The 27,738-nt window shown below is 45.6% G+C and overlaps 1 protein-coding gene across 3 annotated transcripts in view; it reads right to left on the bottom strand.

The window, feature by feature from the left end:
- The window catches only part of RBMS3 (RNA binding motif single stranded interacting protein 3), a 1,484,785-nt gene that overhangs the window by 185,654 nt on the left and 1,271,393 nt on the right, over positions 1 to 27,738 (bottom strand). For all 3 annotated transcript variants that reach the window (XM_085630564.1, XM_085630565.1, XM_085630566.1), the window contains exon 8: positions 17,342 to 17,388. In XM_085630564.1, the coding sequence (XP_085486690.1) occupies positions 17,342 to 17,388 (47 nt within the window). The remainder of the gene's footprint in view (positions 1 to 17,341; positions 17,389 to 27,738) is intronic.

Here is a 27,738-nt window from a genome sequence, read left to right as displayed (position 1 = left end):
TCATTAGAGATGCAAAGCTGGGCGTTAAGATTTCATGCGCTAGAGCAAGGTTTCACGCGTTAGCGTGACCTTGCTGATTAGGCGATCAAATTATCTGCGCTTTTCGGCCGAAAACGGCCGCAAAAGCGGCGATAATTTTCTATCGCCTCGTTGCTGATGTGCCCCCCAACGGTCTTAACATTATACCCAGTTTCAGACCTTTACCTGAAGAAGCTGTCTTGGGTTTGTCATCTTATATATCTTTGGCTTTGCAGACTGGTGTCTTGTGTGAATCCCCTCTTGATCCCGTCCATTGATGATTCTGAGTCCTCCTGAAAGCTTTGAGCATCCAGTTACTGCAGTCACCTTTCTAGTTCAGAAATGTCAATAAGTATTACAAATTGTCTTAGACTTGCTGTCATGTGTCAATTATCTTGAATTCTACGACTGAAAGGACGTGGAGGTGGTGAATTTGTTCTTAACTCTAGACACAAAAGATACAGAAAAAGCTACAGAGCCTTAAAGCCACATGTTCAAGCCTACCTTCATAGCAGGACTCGGATAGGTACATTCAAAGAGAATACTTTAGTTTGTGAGGAGCAACACTTCATAGCACATTTGATGCTAAGATATTTTTAAGGCTGTTACTGTTAAACTATAAACATGAATGAACATTTGAATGAAAATATTTGTAAAGCACTTGGCTACTACAAGAGTGTCCTGGCGCTAAGGCAAACGACCAGTTGCAAGGGAAGCTCATTCCAGTGCTTGGCTGCCAAAACAGAACAGGCCGAGCCGCCTAGCGTCCTCCGCTTGATAGGTGGGATGGCTAGCAGCCGGGCCGACCGCAAACGTAAGGTTCTTTGTGGGCAATATTCATGTAGCCTTGTTGAGCAGGTATTTAGGACCAGTCTTGTAAAAAGCTTGGTATGCGATGGTCAAGGCTTTAAAAATGATTCTTTTCTTCACCGGTAACCAATGCAGTTGGTTATGGTGATGTAAAACCGGGGAGATTAAACTGAAGGTGAATTGCCGTGTTCTGCATCATTTGTAGACACTGTAGTAGATCATCCGGGATACCCAGAGAGAGAACATTGGCGTAGTCTAATCTGGAGAGAATCAGGGCCTGGACCACTGATTTCAGATCTTCCCATGGTAGGAATGCAAGAAATTATTTTATATAAATAATCCACAAAAACAACATAAATATATATGAGTACATACAAACACAAGCACACTCACTCAGACAAGCGTGCTTAAAACATTGATGACAAGCATAGCATACAGGTGAGTTTTTGTGATGGATCGGGATGAACGATGAGCTAATCTATGTTTTCCCTGGACCGCTCAAGACTAAACATTTTCTTCTGTGTGATCCATGTATTCCTTTCTTACACAGCAGAGAAACTGACCTTATTGGTACATTGTTCCTGTACTGTGATTGGTCTAGTTGTCTCCCCCCTTAATTTACAGTAAAGAGACTGGATAAAATGCACCTTTGTTGCAAGTTACAAAAATCTTTCCTTTTTGTTGCACACAAGGCCAGTACTGATAAATAATTCTCTGCACAAATCATCTTCTATCTGCATGGTTTCCTTAATTATTTTTAAAGAATGTATATTTTTAGGTCTAGTGAAGTCGTCTGATAAACGTATTGTTACTAATTGTTTACAATATGCATAGAGTGAAATCTGGCTCCAACCTGAGAAGTATAACTCTCTCTAATCATGCTATTCACTATCTGATGTATCCTCCCACCTTACTGCAAGTGTTTCCATTAGAATGAAACAAGGATCATTTTTCAACAGAAGAGCTCATTGAATCATTACCATGTCTGTCACATTTAATATTTTATCTCATGCATGCATTTTATACAGAAGGCAATCCCTCCTGATTTTTCCCCAGTATTAAGAAAGCCAAAAGGGCACGTTTTAAGGTGATAAACAGTATTGTGCACACAACACATATAAATAGAATTAGTGAAAGCGTGTGATTACATGCATTGGCATATTAAGGCACATCAAAGCCAGACCTATTGGCTTTGCCAATGGTGGTTTCATTAGCAATGGTTCAAAGGGCTTTGTGTGGGCAAGGATTTAAGTTACAGAAGGTCAGGGCTATGGTCATTTAGCCTTCCATAGATTACAAGTTCTCACAAAGGTTGCAGCGACAACGATGGCCAACTTGGGCGTTATGGCAGAACAAATGTATTGTCAGGGCTTTCCTGAATTTTAGGAAGTCAGTTTGAGGCAGAGGGGGAAATAAGCGAGTTCCAAAGGAAAGAGTCTTGTATGTGGTGTGTTTTTCCCCCGAACATGACTATCACGCTGAACGAAGAGAAAGACTGGGTCCGATTCTGATCTCGCTAGGAAGGCCTCCAGACGGGTTCCAGAACGAGCAAATCCGATTTGGAGCCTATGTTTCCAACCGAATCGTTCCTCATTCCGAACGACCAAGTATGATGCGAAGATCTCGTCCGCATTGACTGAATCCCTTCCGAAGCCGATCCTGTCAGTCCGACTCGTTTGCAGCCGAATCGTGCCATGCACTGGAGCTGGCTCCCGAAGAAGCGAGTAAGATGCACGATTCGGACAGCCGAATTGACTCGGGTTTGCCGAGACTAAACTGCTGTGGGAATCAGACTTTGGGAAGCTGTAGCAGGCCTCCCTTCACCCGGGGCCCTCCGAATTGGCCCCATGGGGGAACCCATGGGTCCCCTCTTTCCATGCATGCACAGTGTGGCGGGCATCATGGGCTGCCAGCCACAGGGTGCAAGCTTTTCCCCACCCACCCCTTTTTGCTATGGAAGCCTGTGTACATGTTCGGTATACAGGTTCCCATAGAGGTCTATGGCAGTCCGACCAAATCAAGTCTGTCACTACGCGGGTGCATCGGAATCGATCGTTCGGACTCCCAGAGCACTATTCACTAGGAAAGCCCTCCGGATCCAAGTCATATGGAGGGCTTTCCTAGCGAGATCGGAATCGGGCCCTGTGTTGGAGTATGATGCTTGGTGTCTGGTTGGCCTGCATGGTTTCAAGAGGTTGAAAGGTAAGATGATAACCGGTCTTGGAGGGCCTTATGAACAATGCTTACTTTTTCTAAATGGACCCATCATGGACTGAAAGCCAGTGGAGTGACATCAGTGCAGGTGAGATGTGATCTGCGCTAACAACAAGGTCAGATGGCTATTACAGCTCTATATGGACCATAAACAGTATTTTAGTTGGAAGGTTTCCAAGATTACCATTGCAAAAGGCAATATTAAAAAATTACTACTGATAGGATAGGAATGATTCATTGAAGTGAAAGTTGGGGAGGGAGGAATCAGCAAGAGACATGGAAAGAGGCGGTAGATAATGTTTGTAGGGATATTTTTAACCTTTGGTATCAGTGAAATATTAGAATCAAGGATAAGTTCTAGGCTGTGAGAAATATGACAGGGATTGGTAAAACAGACTTTAAATAAATGAGGGAACAGTTGAGTTGCCGCAACCAAGTAGCAAGATCTTGGTCCCTGAAGCGTTCAGTTGTAGCTACTTTGGCAGAATTAGCCCATTCACGGTGCAGACAACAGGGCAGAACCTTCCAACATTTGTGTAGAGTATGAGAAATCTAGTTTACCACAAAGGAATTATATGTTCCAATGATCAAATGTGAAATAGCTTGGCTCCAGTTTGGTTTTCCAAGCAATAATGAACGTTCATAAAATAGGCCATTTTGAACCACAACGGGGACTTTCGATGGTCACCATCATATCATATTTTGAACCTTTTGTATAACAAAAAAATACAATTTCAAGCACTGTGTGATGTAAAATTAAACAACTAGCAAAAAATATAGAGTACAAAAAATAATAAACAGAGTTTTCATTGAAGAGCTTTTATTGTCAAAAGAGTACAATATTTTATGTATGTGTTGTCTACAACCATACAAAAGTGGCTCAGTGCATAACCACTGGGTTCTCACAGGGCAAAAACAGTGGTTATTTGCTTTTGACAACTCCCCGATTCCCTCTTCACTGTTTGAAGCTTGTAACATTTCTGATGCATCCATTATAAGCACTATGTAGTACTGTGATGCTGTCTTCCCTGATATGAAAATTGCATTACTCTGATCTACTCTGTGCATTTTAGAGTTTATCTGTCATGTCTGGTGACAACCTTTATTCAGACTACAAATAAGGTAATACTAAAGTAAAAAGAAACTCTATTAGGAACAGTGACAGTTTGGCATTGAGGAAAACAGGTATTATTTGCCTTGTCCTATACAAACATAAATATATGATATACTATGAAGGCAATTTACTATTCCACCTCCAAATGGGGGAAACAGCATTACAGTGGTGTTAACGTTGAATGCGATTCAGGGGCATATAAGAACAAAAAAAGAAAGAAAGAGGAAACGAAAGAAAGAGGGGAAACACATTTTCAAATAAAGGAAGAGAAATAAACAAAAGAAAATACACAGAGCTGAAAAATAAAAAATAGTAGGCCCAATAGAGTCCCTGTGATTCTTCAATGGCCAGCAGGTGTGTGCACAACGAGAGGAGGGGTAATTTAAAGGTATTAACCATTTTTTAATTGGCACAGGTGGGGTTCTTATTTCCATCCTTGGAGTTTAAGGAGTGGTTGTGTGGCAGGCTGCTGGAGCATCTGCCAGGAAACCAAGAGTTATGGAGGAAGAACATGGGGTAGGGACTTATGAGAACAATCTGCTTGTGAGTTCCTCATTATCACTGAAGGAAGCATCATACAGCTTACCAGGGCGGATATCGGATCTGGCACATGGCAATGGGAAAGAGGGGCAGAATGTGCCACCTTTCTATCTCTCTCAGTGCAGAAGCGCCAGACATCACTGTTCATCACATCCAATAGAAAAACCAGCTGATGAGAGGGGGTGACCTGTTGATAGGATTGAGCTGCAAAGAAGCGAAAGACAATGAGTTGATGTGAATGCCTGCCCGGCACCATGCACAGTTGCTGCTCCTTCAGACCAGGAAAGGAAAAAGAATGGCGACCAGAGTGCCGCTGCAGAGGTTGCACTGAAGGAAGAGAACACTGATGAGCGGGTGGAAGATTTGTTTTGCGTGCTCAGCAATTTTATATTATTTAATAACAAATCCCAAAGCCATTGCTTGCTATTGAAAAACAATCAATCCATGGCCCTGCTTGCTGAGAGGTTTTTCCCTGTAAACGGAGGTAATTTCTGTTGTTTCTGTTTGGGTCCTCCAAACTTTTCCTAGCAGTCCTAAACAGGAAAATGTACTTCAGAAGAAACACCCCTCAATGGGAGGGCCCTGATTCATGGCCCATTAATCAAAGGATTCAGATGGGGGAGCTAGCTGAAGCTTTTCTACTGGCAACTTGGTACTTTACCCACCTCTTAATGTGGCAGGAGAAGAATGAGTTTGACAGAGAGATTCCCCATCCCTGCTAAACTCTTAATGACATTTGTAGTCTTCTTATCAACAACTAATTGTAAATTCTTATTAAAAGTAGAATATAGATGCATCATTGGCATAATATGGTAACATTACAGAACTGGATCCCTTCATCTACATCAGCAAAGGTGTTAAGGTCCCATAAGAGAATCCAAATAACCGAGTGACGCACGACTAAGACAAGACATATTTTTTAGTTCCTCAAAATTTACAGTAAAGGACATGGTGCAATCAAAGGTGAACATTTTAGGAAGCTAATTAAGGGAATATTCTGCCTCTCTGGGTCTCAAAATTGGCCACCTACACGGATCACCTGGTAATATTCTCTAGCAAAGCAGAGGAAGCTGTAGGAAGGTGGATATCTGACTATGGTTACCCCCAACTTTTTGCCTAGTGTCTAGCTGGTTTTTCGACTTAGTTGGCCTGAGATCCTGCCATTCAGGGTCTCAGGCTGTCTGCTCTCTCTTTAAAATGGACTCCATGTACCCTAGGTACATAACCAATTGGTAAGGATCACCTTATTGGACCCTGTACAGTGTACCCTAGGTACCCAGGGCATAGGTGTACCCTAGGCCTCCCAGGGGCTGCAGCATGTATTATGCCACCCCTGGTCTGGCCTTCCAATCAGACACAACTGGCTGATCACTCAGCTGGGGCAAGGTCGTGTAATCACCCCTTGCTTAGATATAGTATGCCTATATCTACCCTTATATATAGACACATGTGTACCTATCAGTCACTCCTATGGCAGGCCTTAACAATCCTGGAGGCAGAGTGCTTGGTAACATGTGAGATGGTGCTCTAGCATGAGCTGAGCCTGTCTGCAGCTTTCGGAACCATGTCCTTATAGCTGTTCTATGATATAGCCTACCATATACTCTTAAAGTGCCTTATAATCTTAAACGGTTATGGTAACTATGGTTTGGCTTTATCAAAACATGTCGTGTAAGGTGTCTAACACTTTGGAATAATACCCCCATACCATTTCTGGTGATGAGGATATTATTCCTCCCTTCTAGAGGGAGAGACATGTTAAAATCCTACTTTGCTGTTTAACTCTAACCAAAGCCTCAGCATCACAAAATGGATGCTGCTGCCACAGACACAAGTCTGACCTCCTGCTGCTGGGAGTGATCCCAGCCAGGGAGGCCTGGACAATAGGTTTCCTGCTTGGGGAGGTGCTAGCACCTCCCCAGACAGCCTTTAGTGTATTGGGGCAGGGTGGGCTGAAAGGAATGAGACATGCCTGGGGCACACAAGGTGTTCCTTGCATAGTCCAGTTCAAACCGGCGCTGGGGCACTCCAGCCCCAGCTCTGGCGCGAAACTGGACAAAGGGAAGTGGGTGTAACCACCCCCTCCCAGGTCCCACCCATAAGGCGTGACCTAGCAGGTATCCCAGCCCCCCAGATTAGTATAAGAGTGGGAGTTGGGCCTCAAGACTTTAGATTATCCTGAACCTGCAAAACTGAACAGAAACTCTGGACCTTCGACATTCGACGAAAGAAGAAGACTGAAGAATCTCCCTTGTAGCCAAGGAGTGGCTACCCTGTGCAAACAGGCACCATCAAGAGACTACCCTTTGCTTTGCGACCGTTCTACGAGGAACCGACTGCAGAGCCCGACCAGAGCCTTGATTTCCAGACTTCTCCGACCCTCATCCACATCTGCAGCAGAGCTGAGATCCGTGGAGGCGACGAGCGACGTGGGACCGGCTACCTGGGAAAAGTGGCCAGTAACTTACAGCGCAGCTTCTGAGGTACCCTCGAAGTTGTGCACCGGGGATTGAGAAGCCCCAACCCCAAGCACCATCTGCACCGAAGACCAGCCCCCCACACTCCACGAGTCCTGCGTGGGGCCCTTCAGCATTTTCCTGCTTGTCGCGTCTGTCCGGTTGCTTGCCCGCTGGCTAGTGGCCTTTGTGACGACGCACCCTGAAATCTTCTGCGCTGGTTTGGCTCCTCCAGACTGGCTCCCGCTTCTCTGCAAAGAAGAAGCACCCCAGACCTTCCTGGTCTGCACCAGAAGCAAGTCCTTTGTTCTTCGTGGGTTCCGCTTGCCAAGGCTTGGTGAGTCCTAGTCCAACTTCGACGCCGCCGACGGCAAGAGCCTTCGTGGGACAGCTCGCCTCCTGGTCCTGGTCGTCCTCGACGCTTCCTGGTCCTCCTGGCTGCAGCGACAAGCTTCACCTTCACCTGCAACTCTTCACGACATCGCCTGGTTCCTTCCTGGTTCCACGTGGTCACTGGCTAGTGACCTTGACTCTGTCCCTTCTGCTTGCAGGTTTCTTCTCTTCTTGATCCCAGCCTTGGGATCCACCGGACACTCTCCCCTGACTGCCTGTCAGCATCTTTCTTCAGGCATCCATAGGCGTCGACGACGAAAACGACGCATCTTCACCCCTATGCACCCGCAGCCTGTGGGCTAGGTAACTTGGGTACTCCGGTGCTCATCAGGATAGTGACTATCCTAGTGTCTAGTTTTCAAGTCTCAACTTCCTAGCTACTCCGGAAGTGTCCTAAATCTACCGTTTTCTAAACTGTACTATTGCTATTGACTTTTACGCATTACGCGTGAGTGTTTCCACTCTGCACACGAATCCCGTGGGCCTCCCACTTCCTAACTAACGCTAGTGTAGTGTAGCCCCAGCGATTCCCTAGGCCTAGGCCTATTCTATTTCCGTGACAGTGGTTCTTATACCACTTACTTAGTATATGGTTTGCGTGGCCCCTAGGGCCTAACTGTATTACTTACCTGTGTGACTTAATGTATGCATAAATAAGACTGTGTTGTACTTACCTCTAATCTCATAAAGAGTGCTGAGGGTTTGCTTAGAATAAATACACTTTATTTTATATATATATCTGTTGTGGTGTCCTTTCATTTGGTATTCAAGGGATTATATATGGTATCACAGCTGGCTTCACATGCCATTCAGAGTTTAGCCTAAGACTGCTCTTGTCCATGCTACCACTAGGATAGCTGGTCTATAAGGTTGACTTTACAACCAATCACCATAAGGGTATTTGGACTGATATAAGGTGTACACTATAACTAGTGACATCATACATCAGGCCAACTTCTCACATTGGTGAGCAGCGGTTGGGATCTGAGCTTGCTGTTGTAATACCATTGTAATCTTGAGATACTAAATTGAAAGATCACACAGATATTGTCTAGGTACATATAACATAGATTATTATACTTAAGTCCTACTGGACTTTGTAGTTGTAGGTTGAAGGGAATAACACACCCTGACTACAACTACTAGAAAGGTTTAGTAGATACAACTAGTGTAGGTAGGTGCACACACCACACCCTCACTAGATCATGTCTCTGAGAGTAGATCAAGTAGATGCTCTCTCAGGAGGATCAGGTCTGCAAAAGATCCCCTCTAGATATGATACCTTAACATTCCAGGAGATGAGACAGTTGTGTACCTCCAGAGGAATAAAACAGGGTGCAAACCCTACCCTCCTTCAGTTAAGACAACTCCTAGAGGAGTATGATGCTCAGAGGGCATCTCAGGCAGGTGCCCTAGGCACAGAGGAGGGTCTACCCACCACAGAGGAGTCAGATGGGGCTTCAGATGGGGAGGTAGACAGCCAGAGCCAAGTAAGGAGACTTAGCCAGGCTAACCTAAGTTTACATGGGAGTTTGCATGGGGTCCCCCCATACAGACCCCCTAGTAGGCTTTCACAGAGAAGCAGGAGGGACAGATCCCCTTCAAGGGAATCCATCCACTCCCATGTTTCTAGCATCTCTAATGCTTCCTCTCACAGGGGAATGACTTCACCTGAGAGAAAGGAGCATAAAGCCAGAATGAGGGAAGCTAATCTGAGGATTCAGAGGGAAGAAATTGCCCTTGCCAAAGAGAAGCTTGCTCTGGCTAGAGAGCAAAAATTGTGTGGGTCAGAACCCACTGGTGGCAGCAACATTCCTAGAGATAGGGATAGGTCTTATGACCATAGAAACCTAAGCAAGATAGTCCCCCCATATCAGAATGGGGATGACATCCACAAATGGATGACTGCTTTGGAGAGGGCCTGCAAAGTACAGCAGGTACCCCAAAGTCAGTGGGCAGCTATCTTGTGGCTCTCCTTTTCTGACAAAGGTAGAGACAAGCTCCTCACAGTCAGTGATGAGGATGCAAACAATTACAAAGTCCTGAAGAGTGCTCTGATAGATGGGTTTGGCTTAACCACTGAGCAATATAGGTTGTTGTTCAGAGACACCCAGAAGACACAGACACAGGACTGGTCTGATTTTGTGGATTGTGCCACTAAGGCTTTGGAAGGTTGGTTAAATGGCAGCAAGGTGCAGGACTATACAGGATTGTACAACTTGATTATGAGGGAGCAGATCCTTAGTAATTGTCAGAACCAGCTTCTCCATCAACACCTGGTAGACTCAGATTTGACCTCTCCCCAAGAATTGGGAAAGAGGGCAGATAAATGGGTCAGGACCAGGATTAGGCCTAAAAATCAGGGTGGTGACCAAAAGAAAGATACCACCAAGCCTCAAGAGAAGGGTGGGGATAAAGCAAAAGAGAAATCTTCCTCAGGGCCCCAAAACTCCACACAGGGTGGTGGGTCCCAAGCTCCCTCCTCTACCACAGTTAAAAAGCCTTACTGCCATGAGTGTAAAACTCCTGGGCATTGGAAAACTGACAGCAGTTGCCCAAGGGCTAAAAACAAAACTGTTCCTCCAACTACTCCTGTCACACCACCTATTACTGTCAGCAGTAATCCCCCAGGTGGTGGGAGTGCCCCCAAAAATTTGGTTGGGTTGTCTTGGGGAACACAGGGGGATCCTGGCTTAGCCAATTCCCCTACAGCAGCTACTCTTGTCTGTGATGGTGGCATGGGGTTTGCCAACTTCACTGCCTGTCCCAACACTTTGGGTAGGTACAGACAGGAACCCTACATCAATGGTAGAAAAGCTGAGGCCTACAGAGACACTGGAGCTAGCATCACTATGGTGGCCCATAGGCTAGTTCCCTCTGAGCAGCTTTTGCCTGGTTTCTCATACCAGGTAACTAACATTGATGGCAAACAGAACAGTCATCCCATGGCAGAGGTATGTCTCAGCTGGGGAGGTGTCACTGGCCCTAAAAGGGTGGCAGTGTCTCCAACCTTGCCTGTGGACTGCTTACTGGGGAATGACTTAGAACTCTCAGCTTGGGCTGGAGTTGAACAAGACACCCATTCTAAAATGGTAGGCCTTTCAAAAAAGGGTAGTGGGGTTGTGCCAGCCACAACCCCTGTCCAAGTAGATTTCCTCCCTGAAAAGGTTGGAAGGGCAGTGGTAGCCACAGCCCAGGCAAAGACAGACTTCCCTGTAGAGACTGGCAGAGCTGTGACAGTCACAGCTCAAACCCAAACTGAGTGCCTCCCTGAAAAGGTTGGCAAGGCTGTAATGGTCTCAGCCTATACTCAGACTGACATAGGTGTAGTGAAGCCTGAAACTATGGATCACTCCACACAAACAGAGAGTAGTGGGGAGGAAGAAAAGTCTCCCTCTCCCCAGACATTAGGAAAAGGTCAGCCTCCTCAGGGATCTGACCTCACCCCTTGTGAAGGAACTGCCCCAGAGGTAGACAGGCCTGGCCTGGCAGAGCCTCTGATGTCAGTGGCCCCTTCCAAGGTGGGACCCAGTCTGGTGCAGGTAGCCTGCCTCTCTCTACCCTGCCTCAGTCAGCCCAGGGCTGCAGAGGTCAGGGAGGCCAGTGGACCCCAAGAGGGCCCCTGTCCACAAGAACCCCCCAATCAAAAGAATGAGGATTGCCTGGCTAGTAGCCCTAGCCAGGTGATGGGTAAAAACATTCCTGAGGGATCCCCTTTACAGGTAGTTAGGGACCTCCCCCAGAGGGATTCTGTTGGGCACAGGCAAACCCGGGACCTTAGGGCCCCAAACCTGACCTGTCCCTCCAGTAAGCCCACAAAAGCGACCCAGCCTCCAGCTTTAGGTAGCCAGAGGCTGACCCTGAGAGCACAGTGCAACTCAGTTAGAGAAAGAAAGGCATCCATGGTGGAGGATGATTGGAGGAAGCTGAGGCCTCACTTTGAGGGCACTCACTTCAGTACTCCATCTCAACACCAGCCTTTAACTTTGCAAAGACACACCAAAGGTAGAGATTCCCTATGGTGGAGACCCTATGATATCTTTAGGATGAGGGATTGCTTAGTGGACCATGAGACAGGGGGTAACCATGCCAGTGCTGGTTCTTCCTTATATGGCCACTTAGGCAATAGAGGCTTACCTTGTCAAGGCCAGCCTTATCTCCTTTCGTTTGGGGGGGGGTTGTGTAGGAAGGTGGATATCTGACTATGGTTACCCCCAACTTTTTGCCTAGTGTCTAGCTGGTTTTTCGACTTAGTTGGCCTGAGATCCTGCCATTCAGGGTCTCAGGCTGTCTGCTCTCTCTTTAAAATGGACTCCATGTACCCTAGGTACATAACCAATTGGTAAGGATCACCTTATTGGACCCTGTACAGTGTACCCTAGGTACCCAGGGCATAGGTGTACCCTAGGCCTCCCAGGGGCTGCAGCATGTATTATGCCACCCCTGGTCTGGCCTTCCAATCAGACACAACTGGCTGATCACTCAGCTGGGGCAAGGTCGTGTAATCACCCCTTGCTTAGATATAGTATGCCTATATCTACCCTTATATATAGACACATGTGTACCTATCAGTCACTCCTATGGCAGGCCTTAACAATCCTGGAGGCAGAGTGCTTGGTAACATGTGAGATGGTGCTCTAGCATGAGCTGAGCCTGTCTGCAGCTTTCGGAACCATGTCCTTATAGCTGTTCTATGATATAGCCTACCATATACTCTTAAAGTGCCTTATAATCTTAAACGGTTATGGTAACTATGGTTTGGCTTTATCAAAACATGTCGTGTAAGGTGTCTAACACTTTGGAATAATACCCCCATACCATTTCTGGTGATGAGGATATTATTCCTCCCTTCTAGAGGGAGAGACATGTTAAAATCCTACTTTGCTGTTTAACTCTAACCAAAGCCTCAGCATCACAAAATGGATGCTGCTGCCACAGACACAAGTCTGACCTCCTGCTGCTGGGAGTGATCCCAGCCAGGGAGGCCTGGACAATAGGTTTCCTGCTTGGGGAGGTGCTAGCACCTCCCCAGACAGCCTTTAGTGTATTGGGGCAGGGTGGGCTGAAAGGAATGAGACATGCCTGGGGCACACAAGGTGTTCCTTGCATAGTCCAGTTCAAACCGGCGCTGGGGCACTCCAGCCCCAGCTCTGGCGCGAAACTGGACAAAGGGAAGTGGGTGTAACCACCCCCTCCCAGGTCCCACCCATAAGGCGTGACCTAGCAGGTATCCCAGCCCCCCAGATTAGTATAAGAGTGGGAGTTGGGCCTCAAGACTTTAGATTATCCTGAACCTGCAAAACTGAACAGAAACTCTGGACCTTCTACATTCGACGAAAGAAGAAGACTGAAGAATCTCCCTTGTAGCCAAGGAGTGGCTACCCTGTGCAAACAGGCACCATCAAGAGACTACCCTTTGCTTTGCGACCGTTCTACGAGGAACCGACTGCAGAGCCCGACCAGAGCCTTGATTTCCAGACTTCTCCGACCCTCATCCACATCTGCAGCAGAGCTGAGATCCGTGGAGGCGACGAGCGACGTGGGACCGGCTACCTGGGAAAAGTGGCTAGTAACTTACAGCGCAGCTTCTGAGGTACCCTCGAAGTTGTGCACCGGGGATTGAGAAGCCCCAACCCCAAGCACCATCTGCACCGAAGACCAGCCCCCACACTCCAGGAGTCCTGCGTGGGGCCCTTCAGCATTTTCCTGCTTGCCGCGTCTGTCCGGTTGCTTGCCCGCTGGCTAGTGGCCTTTGTGACGACGCACCCTGAAATCTTCTGCGCTGGTTTGGCTCCTCCAGACTGGCTCCCGCTTCTCTGCAAAGAAGAAGCACCCCAGACCTTCCTGGTCTGCACCAGAAGCAAGTCCTTTGTTCTTCGTGGGTTCCGCTTGCCAAGGCTTGGTGAGTCCTAGTCCAACTTCGACGCCGCCGACGGCAAGAGCCTTCGTGGGACAGCTCGCCTCCTGGTCCTGGTCGTCCTCGACGCTTCCTGGTCCTCCTGGCTGCAGCGACAAGCTTCACCTTCACCTGCAACTCTTCACGACATCGCCTGGTTCCTTCCTGGTTCCACGTGGTCACTGGCTAGTGACCTTGACTCTGTCCCTTCTGCTTGCAGGTTTCTTCTCTTCTTGATCCCAGCCTTGGGATCCACCGGACACTCTCCCCTGACTGCCTGTCAGCATCTTTCTTCAGGCATCCATAGGAGTCGACGACGAAAACGACGCATCTTCACCCCTATGCACCCGCAGCCTGTGGGCTAGGTAACTTGGGTACTCCGGTGCTCATCAGGATAGTGACTATCCTAGTGTCTAGTTTTCAAGTCTCAACTTCCTAGCTACTCCGGAAGTGTCCTAAATCTACCGTTTTCTAAACTGTACTATTGCTATTGACTTTTACGCATTACGCGTGAGTGTTTCCACTCTGCACACGAATCCCGTGGGCCTCCCACTTCCTAACTAACGCTAGTGTAGTGTAGCCCCAGCGATTCCCTAGGCCTAGGCCTATTCTATTTCCGTGACAGTGGTTCTTATACCACTTACTTAGTATATGGTTTGCGTGGCCCCTAGGGCCTAACTGTATTACTTACCTGTGTGACTTAATGTATGCATAAATAAGACTGTGTTGTACTTACCTCTAATCTCATAAAGAGTGCTGAGGGTTTGCTTAGAATAAATACACTTTATTTTATATATATATCTGTTGTGGTGTCCTTTCATTTGGTATTCAAGGGATTATATATGGTATCACAGCTGGCTTCACATGCCATTCAGAGTTTAGCCTAAGACTGCTCTTGTCCATGCTACCACTAGGATAGCTGGTCTATAAGGTTGACTTTACAACCAATCACCATAAGGGTATTTGGACTGATATAAGGTGTACACTATAACTAGTGACATCATACATCAGGCCAACTTCTCACAGAAGCAATACCCGAAATATTGAACCTAATCAGCAACTAACCGTCCGTCTCTGGATAGTCCCTAACTAGAGAAAGAAACAGGAAATGTTCCACCTCAATATGTTATGCTTACTTCATATAGCCTATGTATCCAATCTAGATGGCAACCCTATTGTTTAAAATATCTGGACATTGAATTGAAAACAGACTTTAAAGAGACGAGATCCTATTCTGAATCTACATTTTTTACTAAAATAAAAACTATGTTGGAAACCTGGTCACTAAATCACATCACTTGGTGGGGGACATATAAAGACAATTAAAATTATAGTGGCCCTGCAAGTAAACTTTTCCTTTGAATGTTTCCATTACAACTCTCTGAAAGCCTCCACAACAGCTAGATACCCTAATCGCTAACTTTGTTTGGAAAGACAAAGGAGCGCGAATCTCCATATACTAACCAAAAGCTAATAAATTCAAAGGTGGCCTGGGGATACTAAACTTTGTCAACTATCGAACAGCTTTCTTGCTAGGCAAGCTACTCATTGGTAAACACAATGCTACCTTTGCGCCACCAATGGGTTGACATTGAAGTGGACCTGGTCAAAACTCTATCTCTCGTAGGCACAGTCAATCTAAAACATTTGAAAGTAACTCACTCTTACCTAATCTTAAAAGACACCATTCTAGCCGTAAAAACACTCGATAAATGTGTTCAAAACAAAGTGAAAAGATTGGATGTTTCATCTATTTGGTTCAATCCACATATCAAAATAAACCCTAAAGCAGTCTTCTGGAAAGACTGGGCGAACTCCAGTATTCTACTTGTTAAAGACCTAAGCTCCGCTAAATCCCCTCTCTACTTAGCTATGATTGCTGAGAAATACAAGCTACAATTTGCAGAGCTCTATAACTTCTAAAAAAACTGCAGGTTACACTTAGGAAACTAGGAGTCACACATTCCTTTGTTTTTTTCGAATTTCTCACATCCTTAATGAACAAAGGACATATCACTTCTATATTGTATCAACTTCTAGAGAAACATGCTTGCTTGGACATCTCCTGTATTCTGGAAAAATGGACAGAGACTTGAATATACCCCCTCCATCTCCATCTACATGGGAACTAAATCTGGTATTCTATTGCATGTTATAAAATATCTCCACTGATTTCACAATACAAATATTGGACCATCTACAGAGCCTTCTGGACCCCTACAAGATTACACAAGCTGGGCTTGGTGTTTCAGCCCTCTGTTGGCATTGTAACAAATCTGTGGGTGATTTAGAATACCTTATCTTTTTTACTGTAAACATACATGCTCTAATTGGGAGCATATGGAACGCACCATAAATACTTTTTTCAATACCTCACTAAGGGCCCAATTAGGATGGCGGGCGGACTAACGTCCACCCGCCACCCTATCGGAAACTGGACCGACCGACTAGAAGTCAGTGGTCCCGCCATAGGGATTACAATGTGACCTCCTGCAATGTGGTTGCACCGTGTATAAAGAATACACCTTGTACATATCCCTGCACTACCGGTCCCCAATGTCCCTTTCCCCCAGCCTTTTCATGGCGGGTAAACTGCCATTGAACAGCTGGCGGGGAGGGCCATCATAATCCCTGCGACGGTGCCTGACAGGCACCGCCACCATTGTAGGGACTATGGCTGCCTCAGACGTGCCGACGGGCGATGCATGTCGGTCGGTCTTTCTGACCGCCAACACACCACCCGCCATCGTAATTTGGTGGGCGGTGATACAGTCACAGATTTAGGTGGGTCCACCACCAACGGGCTGTCGGTGGCTGTCTCACCGCCATTCTAATCGGGCCCTTAGTCTCAATCATATGATTGTCACTATTGGCCCTTTTGCAATTACATCAAAAGCAACATTTTTTTTATTTTATTTTTTATTTTTAACTCACTTTATTGGTGACCGCTGTATGCCATGTACTTCCAAAATATAAGCATTCAAATACAGTCTTTTGTTTTTCTCCCACCATACTCATCCCCATGCATTTGTGCATAGCAATCTGGTTTCTCATATCTTGCGTTAGAGGGGGGTCTGTGCATTGATAGATCGAAAGAAACATTTCACAGCTGGATTTTCATTTACTGGATCTCGACTCACTATAGGCATCAAAACTGCCCTCTAAGGGTGGAAAAATAAAAAATTTCTATCATACGTGGTGGGCCCAGGTCTGCTATGTTAGGAGTGCTGAGAATATCGCGCTATAGGACACCTTTACTACTACCCACTCTAGGTCTCTGTGAGACAGTCTAGACCTATAGCCGTAAAAAACCAAACTCCTGTAGATTTTGGTTATCTACGATGTGATGCCCTCTCACAGGCCCTACCTTTTATTTTTGCTATGCATCATCCCAACTAAGTGCGTGCCTCTCTTACTTCCTCTAACGTCTTTATCCTTCTTTCTTTGTCTTTCCTATACCCTTCTTTTCTTCAGATTACCAGGGATACTCAAGCTATGTCACTTGTGACATTTCTCTGAATAGATACACATGTTCTATTTTTCCTTTCATGGTATATTTTCTTAATATATGTTTATTTGTGCACAAGAGCATATACCTTCCTTGTTTGTTTAATCAAAAACTTTAATAAATATGTGCAGAAATAAAAAAAAAGTTATACGAAGCTTTCTTTGACTTGCTGACCTGATGCAGTTTTACTAAAAGTAACCCCAATCTGTACTTTACCCGTAGACCTAGTATTACATGGACAATTAACTCCTTCTGTCCGCATGCCAGGCTACAAGTGACCCGTAACCAACTTCTGTAATGGATGCCTTTGGCGGAAGGCGTATAAAATAAGTTTGAGATATAAACTGTAATACACATTTCCAAAAATGTCACAAATAAGATGAATTACTTACCCATTCTGCATAGCAGCTGTGGGGTCATAGGTCAACGCCATACCAGTCTGTGTGTAGTTTCAAGAGAGGAAAAAAAGGATTGTTTTTCTTAAATTATTGAATTAAATAAAATTACATTGTCACAGTTCATCATCCAATTATATAATGTCCTCCCCCATTTTAAGTTAGGAATGAGATTATCAGTTATATTTGTATTTTACAAACTCCTCCCACAAAATTTTAATTTGATGGCATTTACCTCTCATCAGAGTGGAGTTGCCTTGGAAAAAGGATTCTTTTACAAGTATCGGTGCTATTAAAGATACTGCATATGTGGAAGTTTGGATGCTGCTAAAAATCATTTGTAGGGCTGATAATTACTTAGTACATTTATATAGCGCTGTTTTAAGAGATGCATATTATTAAGCCACTGATCACAATTGTTATTATTACCCACCCAATGGCTTTCAGTATGAGGAACAGTGGCAACACCATGACTGCACCATCTATTGCATGTGTGCATATGCTGAAATTCTGAGGAACACAACAACACAACCACAAATACCCAAAATCAACAAATCACACAACTCATTACAGCTCAACGCTAATCAGTAGCGCATCAATAAGATACAACAGAAAATGAACACAGCAAATGCAATAAAACACAATGAACAATCATTACACAACTGTATTGTGTTACTGTATTTTTGGGGGGTTAGTGTTTTATGTGGTGTTGTGTGCAGTGTTGGTGTTTTTTTTATATATGTTGCTGTATTATGTTTTGTTGGTTTCTTATATTGCTATTTTGAGTTGGCATTCTTGTCTGCTTTATAGATGTGTGGATGTGTTGTTCTGAATTGTTGAGGTGTTATATTGAATGCCTTCTGTTTTGTATTTATTCTGTTATTTTCTGTAGTGTTTTTTGGTTTTCCTATGTTGCCTCATTGTGTCGTGTAGTAGTTTTATGTTACTTTATTTACTATAGTGGCATGCTATGTTATGCGCATTCATCACTATTGTAGCATTATGTTATTGTGTTTTGGCTTTGTAATGTGACAGTGTATTGTTGTGGGATTGTACTGTAGGTTTACGTTACTTTATTTACTATAGTGGCATCGTATTTTGTTGTGCTCGTTATTCACTATTGTAGCATTATGCTATTGTGTTGTGTCTTTGAATGTAACAGTGTGTTGTTGTAGGATTGTGTGTAGGTTTATGTTACTTTATTTACTATAGTGGCATGGTATTTTGAGGGGTCAGTTATCACTATTTTAGCATTATGCTATTGAGTTGTGTCTTTGTAATTTGACAGTGTGTTGTTGTGGGATTGTGTTGCCTTTCAATGCAGCTGTAGACCATCTTCTAGCTTAATTAGGGTGACCAGACGTCCCGGTTTTCCCCGGACGGTCCCCGTTTTTGGAGAAGTGTCCCCGTGTCCCGACACTTTTCTCCAAGTCAATGAAATTTCCGGGTTTTTAAACAATGTCCGGGTTAAACATACAAATGTCCCGGTTTTTCATTCGTTTCGGTTGTTTGAGCATGCCCGTGCATGCTCTCTTTGCACTGATTAAGGCGTGACGTTAGGTGAGCGTTGTAGCAGGAAGGGAAATCCTTTGAAGAGAGACACTTTCTCTCGAGATTTCCCTTCTCTTTGTACAACGCAGCGCCACCTACGTCATGCCAGCCATCGGCCCTGGTGTTCTGATTGGCCTTGGACTTCTATGGTGCCTTGTGAAACTGCTAAACATGGACAGTCTAATGTAGGTGTGAGTGCGTGTCCATTTTCTGAATGCTCCTTTCCGTTGAACTTTCAAGAGCAAAATCTAATCGGGCTTTGAATTGGATGGGGGGTGGGGAGAGGTGCTCCTTTCATTCGACAGCGCGAGGTTCAGCTCTTTGAATGTGACCTCTGTCTCCAGGCCGAGAAGTCAAAGGATGCAATCTGCATACATTCACACCTGAATGCCGGTCACTTAGGGTGCTTCCAGAGATACCTTTGTTTTGTTAATGCAGCGCTCCTGCTCCAACAGCTACTGACGGCAGTGCGTCTTTGAATGTCTTTATTTTGTAAAAGCCTACTTGCAGGACCTGCTTATATCCTTGTTTAGAAACAGTAACCTGTTTGTACTTTGTGTCACAGTTTTTTTTGTTGTCGTATTAAAGAGAACACAGAAAACCAGGGGAAATTCCAAACATTCTGAAAGGTTTTTTTACCTTTTTCTGCAGCCAAAGCATTTCTCATTTTTAAGCCGGGAAGAGATCGAAGAGGAAACGCTGCATTCCGTTCGGGTGGGACAGTGCTTATTGTGAAATAAGTGACACAACCACAAGAATCTCAAGACAATAAAAACGCCATGTTAGGGGCAGTAGGGCAGCCTTCAACCCCCATGAAATGCATTGAGCACACATTCCACTGGGTGTCAAAGCACTCCAGTGAGTGCGTGTCCATTTAAAAAAAAATATGCCTCTATTACCGATGCGACCCTGAAACTGAATGAAAAATCAGCGAGCAGTGTCTGGAAACTCTTTGTGGGACTTCAATGACAGTGCGAAGTGCTAAAAGTAAGTGACTGGGATTGTTCTGAAACGCCATAATTTTGAAAGCACATGCAATTCCTAATTTTCCAATCAAGGCTACAACAAACGGAATGATGGATGTGGAAATAACTAAATGTGAAAGAGGTGCATACACATTGAACTATTCAAAATGTTAGCAGTTGGCGAGTTGGATTTATGTGTGCACTCTCTTTATGTAAGAATTATAAATGCAACAGTTCTGTTGCCTCAAAAAAGGAAAAAGAAAAGGAAATAAAGTGAAATACTTGTTGTCATATTAGTAATTGCAACAAGGTGAAATAACAATATAATATAATAACCACGAGTCCCAGAATGCCCCTGAGAGTATAAAATACAGCAGCACGCACTTGTAATTGAAAACAGACTACCATGAACAAGGCTACAATGGCTGAAACACATTGGTGGAATTTGTGCAATGCTGTTTGCTCATTAAAGTACATGATAATATGAGCTTCCGGGAGTGCAGCGTCCTTCTTTTTGTTTGTAAATACTCTGGGATACTGGTCATATCTCAACGCTTGCACCAGCAGATAATGCGCGTCGCTATGACCAATTTGCTATATATATATCAGTGCACTCGTTCACTTCCTCGCAGAGAAAACAAAAGAGCACAAACTCCTCTTCAATTGTGCGATTTTCTTTATTGTTCACAGTTAACAGTCATAATATATTATATATATATATATACTTATTTGATACGAAAACATACTTGGAATTTCAAGGCAAGGGTGGTCACCAACTATAGCAAATGTTGAGGCAAAGTCTGTTTAAATGGAATTAATGGTTACAGCCAATAAAAGACCTCTGATTTGCCGTCTGTAATGCTTCATCTCGGTCTGTGGAGGGAGCTGTCATTATAGTCCTTTTTCTATGTCCATGGCAGCTGTCAAATAGTCCTACCTTTAGGTCGATGGTTACTGCAAACCGTAGTCCTACTTCTATATCTATGACCTGTCCCCGTTTTTTAGGTCGAGGACCGCCGGTCTGACGAAGGCAGAACCGGAAGTCGGAGATTTAATGACTTGGAGAAGAGGGGCTTGAACACGCCCCTCTTCTCCCCTGTTCTCCAATGGCTGGCCTCTTCAATGCTGGCCAGCCATTGGAGAAGAGGTCCCGTCACTCCGATCAGGCCCCGTCCTTTTCGGATCGGGGGGCGTGTTTTTTGCAGAAAGTCTAATTATCTCCTCCAGCCAATGGCTGGAGGAGATAACAGCAAAACACGCCCCCGAATCCGAAAACGACCTGCGTTTCTCCAAGGCATTTCTGCTCTGCCTCGGAGAAAGGCGGCGGTGTTCGATGACTGCTTGGAAATATGCTTTTTACAAAACGCTGCAAGTACTGAGGTACCGAAGATTCTCTGTTGCAGCAAGGCACTGAGTGGTGGTATATAACCCAAATTATATATAACAGTCGGTAGACGCATGCCTCTACAGTGTTCTCTTATATTTTGAAACCAGAATTGGTCAAGTTCGTATCCTTTCAAAGTTCCCTTTTCAAACAATCATTATCAACGCCAAGTCTGGCCCTGGCACGGTAGTGCGATTTTTGTTTAGTATTTATAAAATTTGACACTTCAGACAGCAGTTTCAGCAGAGAGGACAAAGAAGGAATGGGCATGGAATCCAAATACAGAAACTGAAACTTCTCTATCAAGGGGAAACATCACTGCTAAAGTTCAGAGCTTGTGAAAAAGCGACCAGCGAAATCACTTGCTAGTTAATGTTCGGAGGGGGGGCTAAGCAAAAATTTCGGGGGGGGCCGAATCTTTAAACAGTAGGCAGAGTGGCGCTGATTTCGGGGGTGGGGGGGCTGAATCTTGGCAGAGTGGAGCTGCGGGGGTTCTTAGAAGGGGTGAACCAACAGCGAGGCCTCATTAACATGCAAATGGTCTTTTTAAAGACCTGTGAAGTGCTCGGGTGCGGCTTTGTGTCTGCCCGGGAAGCGGTCTCATCCCGGGCTGCCACACACGACGGGGGGGGGCTGAAGCCCTTTGAGTTCACTGGGTGTTGCGCGCCTGATCACAGGTAAATGCGGGAGAGAACGGGGTTGTTGAGCAGGGCCGGGCTGGCTTGCCCGGGCATCGGGCGTTTCCTGTAGCAAAAGTGCTTCACAGTTAACCTCCCCCATGACCCTCCAGCTGGTCCGACATAATTGCCAGGCCTACTTTGGGGTTCCAGTTCGGCCCTGTTGTTGAGTATCCTACCCAGGGCTTTAAGTGGGATAAAAAAAATGGGTGGGGGTGGGGGGTGGTGTTGCGCGGGGTCTATACGACTTGTATTTTGCTGTCTCATTTGTCATTGCATCCAGGCATAATGATACAACAAGTAACATGATACCTACAACAAGTTAGGACTATTGGCTTTGTAAATCGTTGTTAGTTGCATAAGATAAATTAGCAGTAACTGTGGCTTGTATATAATATTGAAAAAGCATCCACTTGAAGCCCTAGTGACACCACAACGCCCCTCTTCTCCCCTGTTCTCCATTGGCTGGCCTCTTCAATGCTGGCCAGCCATTGGAGAAGAGGTCCCGTCACTCCGATCAGGCCCCGTCCTTTTCGGATCGGGGGGCGTGTTTTTTGCAGAAAGTCTAATTATCTCCTCCAGCCAATGGCTGGAGGAGATAACAGCAAAACACGCCCCCGAATCCGAAAACGACCTGCGTTTCTCCGAGGCATTTCTGCTCTGCCTCAGAGAAAGGCGGCGGTGTTCGATGACTGCTTGGAAATATGCTTTTTACAAAACGCTGCAAGTACTGAGGTACCGAAGATTCTCTGTTGCAGCAAGGCACTGAGTGGCGGTATATATCCCAAATTATATATAACAGTCGGTAGACGCATGCCTCTACAGTGTTCTCTTATATTTTGAAACCAGAATTGGTCAAGTTCGTATCCTTTCAAAGTTCCCTTTTCAAACAATCATTATCAACGCCAAGTCTGGCCCTGGCACGGTAGTGCGATTTTTGTTTAGTATTAATAAAATTTGACACTTCAGACAGCAGTCTCAGCAGAGAGGACAAAGAAGGAATGGGCATGGAATCCAAATACAGAAACTGAAACTTCTCTATCAAGGGGAAACATCACTGCCAAAGTTCAGAGCTTGTGAAAAAGCGACCAGCGAAATCACTTGCTAGTTAATGTTCGGGGGGGGGGGCTAAGCAAAAATTTCGGGGGGGGCTGAATCTTTAAACAGTAGGCCGAGTGGCGCTGATTTCGGGGTTGGGGAGGCTGAATCTAGGCAGAGTGGAGCTGCGGGGGTTCTTAGAAGGGGTGAACCAACAGCGAGGCCTCATTAACATGCAAATGGTCTTTTTAAAGACCTGTGAAGTGCTCGGGCGCGGCTTTGTGTCTGCCCGGGAAGCGGTCTCATCCCGGGCTGCCACACACGACAGGGGGGGGGCTGAAGCCCTTTGAGTTCAATGGGTGTTGCGCGCCTGATCACAGGTAAATGCGGGAGAGAACAGGGTTGTTGAGCAGGGCCGGGCTGGCTTGCCCGGGCATCGGGCGTTTCCTGTAGCAAAAGTGCTTCACAGTTAACCTCCCCCATGACCCTCCAGCTGGTCCGACATAATTGCCAGGCCTACTTTGGGGTTCCAGTTCGGCCCTGTTGTTGAGTATCCTACCCAGGGCTTTAAGTGGGATAAAAAAAAATGGGTGAGGGTGGGGGGCGGTGTTGCGTGGGGTCTATACGACTTGTATTTTGCTGTCTCTTTTGTCATTGCATCCAGGCATAATGATACAACAAGTAACATGATACCTACAACAAGTTAGGACTATTGGCTTTGTCAATCGTTGTTAGTTGCATAAGATAAATTAGCAGTAACTGTGGCTTGTATATAATATTGAAAAAGCATCCACTTGAAGCCCTAGTGACACCACGACAATGTTACTGCTCCTGAGTTTCAAAAAGAGACAACAATATAATCATGCAGTGGCTGAACTCGACAGATTAAGAAATATATCCCAAGTTATATATAACAGTCGGTAGACGCATGCCTCTACAGTGTTCTCTTATATTTTGAAACCAGAATTGGTCAAGTTCGTATCCTTTCAAAGTTCCCTTTTCAAACAATCATCATCAACGCCAAGTCTGGCCCTGGCACGGTAGTGCGATTTTTGTTTAGTATTAATAAAATTTGACACTTCAGACAGCAGTTTCAGCAGAGAGGACAAAGAAGGAATGGGCATGGAATCCAAATACAGAAACTGAAACTTCTCTATCAAGGGGAAACATCACTGCCAAAGTTCAGAGCTTGTGAAAAAGCGACCAGCGAAATCACTTGCTAGTTAATGTTCGGGGGGGGGGGGCTAAGCGAAAATTTCGGGGGGGGGGCTGAATCTTTAAACAGTAGGCAGAGTGGCGCTGATTTCGGGGGTGGGGGGGCTGAATCTTGGCAGAGTGGAGCTGCTGGGGTTCTTAGAAGGGGTGAACCAACAGCGAGGCCTCATTAACATGCAAATGGTCTTTTTAAAGACCTGTGAAGTGCTCGGGCGCGGCTTTTTGTCTGCCCGGGAAGCGGTCTCATCCCGGGCTGCCACACACGACGGGGGGGGCTGAAGCCCTTTGAGTTCAATGGGTGTTGCGCGCCTGATCACAGGTAAATGCGGGAGAGAACGGGGTTGTTGAGCAGGGCCGGGCTGGCTTGCCTGGGCATCGGGCGTTTCCTGTAGCAAAAGTGCTTCACAGTTAACCTCCCCCATGACCCTCCAGGTGGTCCGACATAATTGCCAGGCCTACTTTGGGGTTCCAGTTCGGCCCTGTTGTTGAGTATCCTACCCAGGGCTTTAAGTGGGATAAAAAAAAATGGGTGGGGGTGGGGGTGGGGGGCGGTGTTGCGCGGGGTCTATACGACTTGTATTTTGCTGTCTCTTTTGTCATTGCATCCAGGCATAATGATACAACAAGTAACATGATACCTACAACAAGTTAGGACTATTGGCTTTGTCAATCGTTGTTAGTTGCATAAGATAAATTAGCAGTAACTGTGGTTTGTATATAATATTGAAAAAGCATCCACTTGAAGCCCTAGTGACACCACGACAATGTTACTGCTCCTGAGTTTCAAAAAGAGACAACAATATAACCATGCAGTGGCTGAACTCGACAGATTAAGATATATATCCCAAATTATATATAAGAGTCGGTAGACGCATGGCTCTACAGTGTTCTCTTATGTTTTGAAACCAGAATTGGTCAAGTTCGTATCCTTTCAAAGTTCCCTTTTCAAACAATCATTATCAACGCCAAGTCTGGCCCTGGCACGGTAGTGCGATTTTTGTTTAGTATTAATAAAATTTGACACTTCAGACAGCAGTTTCAGCAGAGAGGACAAAGAAGGAATGGGCATGGAATCCAAATACAGAAACTGAAACTTCTCTATCAAGGGGAAACATCACTGCCAAAGTTCAGAGCTTGTGAAAAAGCGACCAGCGAAATCTCTTGCTAGTTAATGTTCGGGGGGGGGGGCTAAGCGAAAATTTCGGGGGGGGGGCTGAATCTTTAAACAGTAGGCAGAGTGGCGCTGATTTCGGGGGTGGGGGGGCTGAATCTTGGCAGAGTGGAGCTGCTGGGGTTCTTAGAAGGGGTGAACCAACAGCGAGGCCTCATTAACATGCAAATGGTCTTTTTAAAGACCTGTGAAGTGCTCGGGCGCGGCTTTTTGTCTGCCCGGGAAGCGGTCTCATCCCGGGCTGCCACACACGACGGGGGGGGCTGAAGCCCTTTGAGTTCAATGGGTGTTGCGCGCCTGATCACAGGTAAATGCGGGAGAGAACGGGGTTGTTGAGCAGGGCCGGGCTGGCTTGCCTGGGCATCGGGCGTTTCCTGTAGCAAAAGTGCTTCACAGTTAACCTCCCCCATGACCCTCCAGGTGGTCCGACATAATTGCCAGGCCTACTTTGGGGTTCCAGTTCGGCCCTGTTGTTGAGTATCCTACCCAGGGCTTTAAGTGGGATAAAAAAAAATGGGTGGGGGTGGGGGTGGGGGGCGGTGTTGCGCGGGGTCTATACGACTTGTATTTTGCTGTCTCTTTTGTCATTGCATCCAGGCATAATGATACAACAAGTAACATGATACCTACAACAAGTTAGGACTATTGGCTTTGTCAATCGTTGTTAGTTGCATAAGATAAATTAGCAGTAACTGTGGTTTGTATATAATATTGAAAAAGCATCCACTTGAAGCCCTAGTGACACCACGACAATGTTACTGCTCCTGAGTTTCAAAAAGAGACAACAATATAACCATGCAGTGGCTGAACTCGACAGATTAAGATATATATCCCAAATTATATATAAGAGTCGGTAGACGCATGGCTCTACAGTGTTCTCTTATGTTTTGAAACCAGAATTGGTCAAGTTCGTATCCTTTCAAAGTTCCCTTTTCAAACAATCATTATCAACGCCAAGTCTGGCCCTGGCACGGTAGTGCGATTTTTGTTTAGTATTAATAAAATTTGACACTTCAGACAGCAGTTTCAGCAGAGAGGACAAAGAAGGAATGGGCATGGAATCCAAATACAGAAACTGAAACTTCTCTATCAAGGGGAAACATCACTGCCAAAGTTCAGAGCTTGTGAAAAAGCGACCAGCGAAATCACTTGCTAGTTAATGTTCGGGGGGGGGCTAAGCGAAAATTTCGGGGGGGGGGGCTGAATCTTTAAACAGTAGGCAGAGTGGCGCTGATTTCGGGGGTGGAGGGGCTGAATCTAGGCAGAGTGGAGCTGCGGGGGTTCTTCGAAGGGGTGAACCAACAGCGAGGCCTCATTAACATGCAAATGGTCTTTTTAAAGACCTGTGAAGTGCTCGGGCGCGGCTTTGTGTCTGCCCGGGAAGCGGTCTCATCCCGGGCTGCCACACACGACGGGGGGGGGCTGAAGCCCTTTGAGTTCAATGGGTGTTGCGCGCCTGATCACAGGTAAATGCGGGAGAGAACGGGGTTGTTGAGCAAGGCCGGGCTGGCTTGCCCGGGCATCGGGCGTTTCCTGTAGCAAAAGTGCTTCACAGTTAACCTCCCCCATGACCCTCCAGCTGGTCCGACATAATTGCCAGGCCTACTTTGGGGTTCCAGTTCGGCCCTGTTGTTGAGTATCCTACCCAGGGCTTTAAGTGGGATAAAAAAAAATGGGTGGGGGTGGGGGGCGGTGTTGCGCGGGGTCTATACGACTTGTATTTTGCTGTCTCTTTTGTCATTGCATCCAGGCATAATGATACAACAAGTAACATGATACCTACAACAAGGTAGGACTATTGGCTTTGTCAATCGTTGTTAGTTGCATAAGATAAATTAGCAGTAACTGTGGCTTGTATATAATATTGAAAAAGCATCCACTTGAAGCCCTACTGAGACCACGACAATGTTACTGCTCCTGAGTTTCAAAAAGAGACAACAATATAATCATGCAGTGGCTGAACTCAACAGATTAAGAAATATATCCCAAATTATATATAACAGTCGGTAGACGCATGCCTCTACAGTGTTCTCTTATATTTTGAAACCAGAATTGGTCAAGTTCGTATCCTTTCAAAGTTCCCTTTTCAAACAATCATTATCAACGCCAAGTCTGGCCCTGGCACGGTAGTGCGATTTTTGTTTAGTATTAATAAAATTTGACACTTCAGACAGCAGTTTCAGCAGAGAGGACAAATAAGGAATGGGCATGGAATCCAAATACAGAAACTGAAACTTCTCTATCAAGGGGAAACATCACTGCCAAAGTTCAGAGCTTGTGAAAAAGCGACCAGCGAAATCACTTGCTAGTTAATGTTCGGGGGGGGGGCTAAGCAAAAAGTTCGGGGGGGGCTGAATCTTTAAACAGTAGGCCGAGTGGCGCTGATTCCGGGG

The sequence above is a fragment of the Triturus cristatus genome, chromosome 10 (assembly GCF_964204655.1).
Source record: "Triturus cristatus chromosome 10, aTriCri1.1, whole genome shotgun sequence".
NCBI lineage: Eukaryota > Metazoa > Chordata > Amphibia > Caudata > Salamandridae > Triturus > Triturus cristatus.
This window is presented reverse-complemented; position numbering and strand designations above follow the sequence as displayed.